This window comes from Euphorbia lathyris, chromosome 6 (assembly GCF_963576675.1).
Source record: "Euphorbia lathyris chromosome 6, ddEupLath1.1, whole genome shotgun sequence".
NCBI classification, from domain to species: Eukaryota; Viridiplantae; Streptophyta; class Magnoliopsida; order Malpighiales; family Euphorbiaceae; genus Euphorbia; species Euphorbia lathyris.
Genome location: NC_088915.1, coordinates 54,200,401 through 54,208,437, shown reverse-complemented (window position 1 = coordinate 54,208,437; position 8,037 = coordinate 54,200,401). Strand labels below are relative to the sequence as shown.

Below are 8,037 nucleotides of genomic sequence, written 5' to 3'. Positions count from 1 at the left end.
CAAGTCCAATATTTGAGGAGTCAATTTCATTTGCAGCACATGGTATTAGGCGAGGTCCAGGTCCAAGAAATGTGAATTTTAATGCTGCTCATACAGGACTAAATTGTTCAGATGTGATAGGCGGGTTGGCAACTACATCCACGACGTTAAATAGTGTTGATCGATTTAGTGTGGTTGATTCAATTGTCAATTATGTTTGGTTGCCGCCTATTCCTAATTCTTACAAGCTTAATTGTGATGTTGCCTTTTCAATTCAAACGTATAAGGGATCATTTGGTATGGTTGTCAGAGATTGTAATGGCCTTGTTTCAATTTCGGGAGGAGGTCCAATTGGCACTACTTTATCGGCATTGCATGCGGAACTTTTAGCGATTCTTTATTCGTTACGTGTGGTACGGAATTGTGGATTTCAAGTTATGTTGGTGGCCTCTGATTCAGCTTCTGCTATACAGTTAATTAAAGGTGGTGTGGTGTTGTCAAACTGGTTGGGGATCATTTTAGAAGATATTTTTGACGTGGCTCGATCTTTTATTTCAGTTGAGTTCGTGCACGAGAGAAGACAAACAAATTCTGCAGCACATATATTAGCTGCCTGGGCACGGTCTCTTTCTCATTTGGAAATTCTTATTGAAGAATTCTCTAATTGTGTTTCTGCTTGTATTCAAAATGACATTGTTTCACTTTTTTCGTAATATATATATGGCTTTGATTATAAATATATATATATATATATATATATATTAAGGATTGTAATTTATAAATTTTAAGTCTATAATGTGTTTTCTAGGATTTATAATTTATGAATTGGAGTCTAGAATTTTTAAACTATAGTATAAAATCATAATATATAGAGAATAATGACATATTAAGAATCAAGTTTGGTGATATGACTTAGTTGTAATTTTTTACTTAATTATGATATTTATGTATTACACACTTTTATAATAGAATATCATGTTTGAATTTTATTTTTTTACAATTAACTATTTTCTATTTTTATTTTTGGGATAAGGTATCAAAATAGGCCCAAGGTTTTTGAGAAAGTACCAATTTAGGCTCAACGTTCAAAATAGCATCAATATAGGCTTAACGTTTACAACATACAGTAAAACCTCTATAAATTAATACTCGATAAATTAATAAACTCTTTAAAATAATAATTTCTTCTGGTCCCGACTTGGGCCAGTTCAAAAAATGATAAATTTTAATAAATTAATAAGATAATAATTTTCTAGAACAACTCTTTAGAAATACATTGTATTATTACCTCTATAAATTAATAATTTCTCAAATACATATGCGAAATATATATAGATATACATACTTAGAATAATTTAGCAAAATATGAATCTATAATATTTTATTTTTTCTTGAAATTTAAATCTAGTTGAATTTCATCTCTAACTATTCTCAATGCATTCAAAAGTTCTGGTATATCCTTGTCAAATTGTAACAAAAAATTGTAAGGAATAGATGATGCTATAATTGCTTACTTTCTTGGAACTGATTTCAAAGTTACCGAATCATCCCCAGCTTCATCCTCATTTTTGGTATGATTTGAAACAACATTCCATATACATTTATATAGTAATTCATTAACTATGGTATATTGAATATTTTTAACATAAATACAATGAACTTCCAAATTCAATTAACTTATATAATGCACATTTAATTTTATTTGTTCATTGATTTTAGACAAAAACTTTATTTAAATTAGTAATTTAAAATTTATTTTAAAAAAAATTTAGAATCACTTTATAAATTAATAATTATTAATTTATCGATTAATTAGTAACTCTATAAATTAATAAAATTCCATGGTCCCAACATTATTAATTTATAGAGGTTTTACTGTAATATCAATTTAGGCTCAACGTTTACAGTATAGCATCAATTTAGGCCTCACGTACAAAATAGCACCAATATAGGCTTAACGTTTACAAAATAATACGAATTTAAGCTTAACGTTTTATAAAATATATACAATTTAAGCTAAACGTCATAATTAAATTAAGCATATTATATTCTTTCCCTATTAACTTTATATGTTATCTTTTTATTTAGTTCTATATATATATATATATATATTTAAAAGGAACTTGATATTATTACTCAAAGCATTAAAGCATTACACAGAAATGGTGGAGGAATCTCCAGCCAGGTACCTCTTTCAGACAAAGAAACAGACGCTCGGGCTAACACATGAGCAGCCTGGTTCGCTGAACGGCTAACAAAAATAACAGAACAGTTGCATATATCCTTGATAAGTGCTTGACAATCTCCAATGATAACTTCTAGGCTCGAATTGCTGCTGGTTTCTCGCCCTAAGGTATACACCAATACTTGTGAATCCGACTCTACAATGATATTTCTCAAGACCTTGGACTTTATATGTTATCTTTCTATTTAGTTCTATATTCTTATTTATTAGAATACAATTAATTAGTATTCTTGCCCATTAAAATCTTATATTTGTTTTTCATAAATGATTCAATGACTACTAAATTTCATCGCTCATGTAATATAATGCAAACTAAAAGTAATTGAATATCCACAATATTTCGAACACTGACATGAACTAGTGTTCGAAATATTGTGGATATTCAATTACTTTTAGCTTGCATATATTACATGAGCCATGGAATTTAGGAGTCATGAAATGGTTGATGAAAAACAAATATAAGGTTTTAATGGGCAAGAAAACTAATTAATTGTATTATAATAAATAAGAAAATAGAACTAAATAAAAAGATAACATATAAAGTTAATAGGAAAAGAATATAATATAGTTAATTTAATTATGACGTTTAGCTTAAATTGGATATATTTTGTAAACATTAAGCTTAAATTCGTATTATTTTGTAAACGTTAAGCCTATATTGATGCTATTTTGTACGTGAGACCTAAATTGATGCTACATTGTAAACGTTAAGCCTAAATTGATATTATGTTGTAAACGTTAAGCCTATATTGGTGCTATTTTGAACGTTGAGTCTAAATTGGTATTTCTCCAAAAACTTTAGACCTATTTTGGTACCTTATCCCTTTATTTTTTTTTTTTTATCATAACATGGTATTTTTATTTTGAAATATTAGAAAATCATATTTTTATTTTGAAATATCAGAAAATCATATTTTAATTATTATTTTATCAAATAGTTAGTTTATCTAAGGGATGTGTCTATTCATGCTTATTTGACATTGTTGAAATTTGTTTTTGACAAACATAAAATACTTGTAAATATCCAGCCTTTTTATGATATTCATGTAACTGACCCGTTTATAAAACTAACTAAAGAAAAAAAAAAAAAACCAAAATTAGATTTTAAAAACAATTTACAATCTTTAAAAAAAACAACAATTTACAATTGCATTATTTACAATTATTATTATACCCGCCGGTTGCGTGGTTCAATAAATTTTTTATACATAAATTTAAATTTTTAATTTCTCTTTTAATATTTTGTATTAAAATAATTTTAAGTTAAAAGTGTTAAAATAATATTAATCTATCTAAATTAACCTAGAAGAGAAAGATAATAAGGGAAAAGAAAGCAGCAAAGCAACATCAAATCGGAAGAACATTGGAGAGCAGCAGCAGCAAAATAGGAAGGAAAGAAACTTCACTTGATGGGCAGATGCAGGGCTGCAGAAAGGAAGGTAGAGAGACGCTCAGAAAGACCAGCAAATTGGAATCGGACAATTCAGAGAGAAAGCGTCACACATGCAGAAGAAGAAGATTTCAGGAAGAATCTGCAGGTATATATATAATAACTAGTTTTTGACCCGTGCGATGCACGGATTCATCTTAATATATAAATATTAACAAAAATATACTTTAATAATTACAATTAATGATATAAAGGTGTTATATAAATTAAATATTATTATTTTATTTTCACATTTAATTTAAATAATCTTTTTATAGATAAATATAATAATATAAATAAAATTAATATATTATATTATATTTTTTATCAGTAAAAAATAATGAAGTGACACCTCAGCTCTATTGTTACTATTTTATATTATATATAGATATGCAAAGAATTAGAGAGATTTTAGGGATTAATTTGAATTATGTAGAACTTTTAGATATAGATATGCAGAGAATTAGAGAGATTTTAGGGATTAATTTAAATTCTGTAGAACTCTTAGATATAGTACTAATCTTTTTATAAATAAATATAATAATATAACTAAAGTTAATATATTATATATTATATTATATTTTTTATCAGTAAAAAAAGAAGGAAGTGACACCTCAGCTCCATCGTTACTGTTTTATATTATATATAGATTTTAATTTTAAGTGTATATAGTAAACTAAATTGTTTTTTTGCCCTGGGCCTGGGCCCAAAATTCAAGGCCCAGGGCCGGCCCTGTATACAGGTCATGAATGTAATGATAAGTTGTTCTAGAGTGATAAAATAAAGGCTTTGTTTTAAAGTGAAACCAACAGGTACTCAAATTGAAGTAAACATAAAGAATTTAGAAACAAGTCAATTGATATTCAATGCTTATAAACCATGACATTCAACCAGCTTTCTTGTGTGCCACTTATTCGAACATAAATAAACATTGGACTTTTCCTTGTATAAGAAAATTCTAAGACAACACAGTCGAGGTCGAAGAGTCAGTTCAGATAGTCTGCATCACTTCTACCTTGTAAAGAATTTCATAAGAGATGGTAGTAACAAATGTAGAATGAATAACATATATCCACAATGGATAATTGAAGAAAACTTCCTGCAAAACCTTAAACTATTAGAGATACAGTCAGCTGCCGAAACGACGAGGTTTTACAGGGCATACTGGACTTACCAGTATAACAGACCATGTTGTACATTTAGATAGTGCCGATAAGCAGCAAACTCAGCAAACACTCTTTCATAAACTGAAGGGTATTATCACCTGCTAATGGCTTGCCCGGCCTAAGCTCTTCTAGCTTAAGGAACTGGCTTGCTATATGAGCAGCTTAATTTCCTCCTGGACAGCACCAGATCTAATCATTAACAATAACTTCTACTTTCCGTTGGCAGTTAGTGTCATTTCCAAATTGAATCTCAAATTCCATCTTTTCCTCTCTTGCAAGCTGCTAAAGTTTTCATTTCTCACAGCAGGAGCCTCCGGCTTTATATTCTTTTCCCCAAAGTAGTAACCGCTGTGATAAATAAACACAACACGAAGCTAGGGGCATATTGCTAGCTAAATGTACTGCGACGCTGATTACATTGTACATTAATGAAGATAGACAATGCATGAGCCTGATGTTTGACCACTATAGTTCTCCATCAGAAAATGAATTTATCCGCTTTCCTGCATAATTCCTGATGTTCCGTTGTCCTCATTGGAAGCATTATCTAGTTCTTTTTTGCCTTTAAATTGGTGCCTCCAAATTCCAAGGGTCTTGTACTCCCACACAATCTCAGATATCTCATCTTGAGGCAAAGCCAAACCATGATGTTTTATAGATCTATGTAAGTTACAAAAGAATTTTGGGTCCTGCAGTCTAATGTATTCATGTAGAACCTGTTCATGATATGGAACCCAATTTCTTGGAAATGGAGTATAATCACAAGATGGGATCAAAGACATATGGGAGAATTGAATACCTTCAATTGCATCAACAAGTCCCATCCTCATAAGATCTGAATATTCTGGCGCAGAATTGTTACTGCTCTCCCTAAGTGGTCGACTCAGATTACGTGAGGCAAGCTTGTAAACCTTTGCACGAGATTTTAGTCTATACCTGGCAGCATAAAGTTTAGCCAGTGAACTACGTATAACATATGCACAAAATCCAACGACTTTCTTTCGATTATCAGCATATCTATACCAATCAGCCATGGACTCAAGAAACTTGTTCATTTGGGCATTGGAATGAGCTTGACTTGAATAAAGCATGGGATTACACGGCAATGGCTCTGGATCCTTATCACCCTTAACAAACTGAAGGCGCCTAAATTGACGAATACATTGTTGCAAACTAGCAGTAACTGAAAGTAAAGTCCCCACACCCTTTTGACTTACGACTTTGCCTCCACTTGCAGTGTAATGCAGAGTAGGATATATAACTCTTCGGGAAATTATGTGATCCAAAAACTGTATTCCCCTTGTTATATGTTCAATCTCAATTTTCGAATTATCCAACTTGATCCCCAACCTACTCTGACAAAACTCAATGATTTCCTTGCGCATTTGCACTGCTTCCTCTCTAGGCCCTCGAATTCCAATCAAAAAGTGACCACCATATCGAATGTAATCCATTTTCCGTGTCTTCTCCTTCCCACTGGACGGGACAAATTCTGGCCAAGATGGGTTGTGACACCCATCATCAATTGACTCTTTCCATATTGAGTCAAGCTTATTAGGCCTGAAAAACTGAACTATCTTCTCTTCCATCGTTTGATCCAATTCATTTAGACAAATATTAGCAAGCAATGGACTCAAAATCCCACAATAACCATAATTAGGTACCTTCGCTGCCTCTTCTGGAGAAAATTCAAAGAAAGTTCTCAACCAGTAAGGGTCAGGTTTTGGTTCATTCTCATTCAAAATTTTCTTCTTTGTAGCTGTCTTCTTTTTCTTCCTTCTCCACTCTCCACTATCACCATTCTTTGGTGATGGTTGACTCCTAATTGGTTTTCTAAGTGCAGTGCTTATCAAATTTAAAACTTTCTTATCTTTAATGACCTTCTCAACACATTCCATGACAACATCATCATCTATCTCATTGAAAATCTCGCTTACATCACCTCTTAAAAACCACAAATATCCAGCAAAATTACTTCTTATAGTCCTAATTACTGTATGTACATTCCTCCCTGGTCTAAATGCATGAGACTTACTCGAAAATCGTGCTTCAAAAAAGGGCTCCAGTACTATCAGCAACACCTCCCGAACCACCCGATCCTGAAAGCAAGGATCGTCAGAATTCAACATTGCTCTGAGCTTCGCTTGAGAGAGGAGTTTCGTGGACGGCTTGTCATTTGGGCTGCGGATCATTTGGTGGGTCTTGTCATTCCATCTGAAGCGGTTGTGAACAACGGCGTGTTGGAGGGAATAAAGAGAGTTTAGAGTGTGAGAATGGAGAGCGCTGCGTGGAGGGAATGTTCCAGTGAAGTGAGCGCAGGAACGCTGATAAGCGAGGACCCAAAGGTCGAGCTTGGAGAGGAAGCCGGTGAGGTGAGGGAAAGTGGCAAGGGGAGGTGAAGAGAAGGATTTGACCCACAGGGAAGTGCAGATATCAATTGGGTCTTCTTTGAGGAGAGAGTAAGGGTCTTGATGAGGGACGAGGGAAGAGAAAGAGCGAGAGCGAGACCAAGGGATGGAATTGAGGGAGAAAACAGAGGATGGAAGGTGTTTGATGAAAATCCTCAGTGACATTGCTTTCAATAGCAAGTGTTTTCTGTTTTTGGATTCAACAACAGCAAATGAAGAAGACAGCCAGGGAAATCGATGGATTTATTTTGGAATCGGCGGTGCAGGCAGTGCTACTTCTTCTTCTTGCTGACATTTTCAGTTTTCACCGCCGATACTTTGGTGGAAGACTGTTGGCGGGCGTTTGATGTTTGTTTTCCATGTCTGTTTTAGCAAACGCTCGCTCGCCCCTCCTAATTCTAACCCATTCCTATAAATTACATCTGTTAATGGCCGGATCTAATCGGGCTTTATAAGTAACTATTTTGTTCAAATTAAGCCCACTCTGCATTATATTACCATTAAGCTCGAATAACATAATTAGTTTCTAAATTCCAAGGATTCACCCTTCATTTAAAGGGTATATCTCGAATAAATTATTAAAAAACAGATTTCACTGCAATTTTTTTTTTTTTTTAAGATTTCACTGCAATTATAAACATTAAAATATAGCAAACTAGAAAACTTAATTAATTAATGTAATAAAACACAACCATCATAATTTTAAATAAATCACAAATATTTTAATAAAATAATGAAAATGGTATCTAAATAAAAAAATTAGGGTAAAAGCATATAAAAGAATACATGTGGTTTGCGGATTGCCTAAGT

General features: G+C 32.4%; 1 protein-coding gene across 1 annotated transcript; it reads right to left on the bottom strand.

Moving 5' to 3' along the window:
- Positions 1–4,505: 4,505 nt before the first annotated feature.
- On the bottom strand, positions 4,506–7,620 carry LOC136233428 (nuclear intron maturase 1, mitochondrial). Its single transcript, XM_066023083.1, has one exon. It carries the CDS (start codon positions 7,390–7,392, stop codon positions 5,311–5,313), a length of 2,082 nt encoding a protein of 693 aa, XP_065879155.1. The 5' UTR covers positions 7,393–7,620; the 3' UTR covers positions 4,506–5,310.
- Positions 7,621–8,037: the final 417 nt, after the last annotated feature.

Coding starts and splice junctions, on each gene's coding strand:
- LOC136233428 (XM_066023083.1), bottom strand. CDS start 7,392: ATGTCACTGAGGATTTTCATCAAACACCTTCCATCCTCTGTTTTCTCC.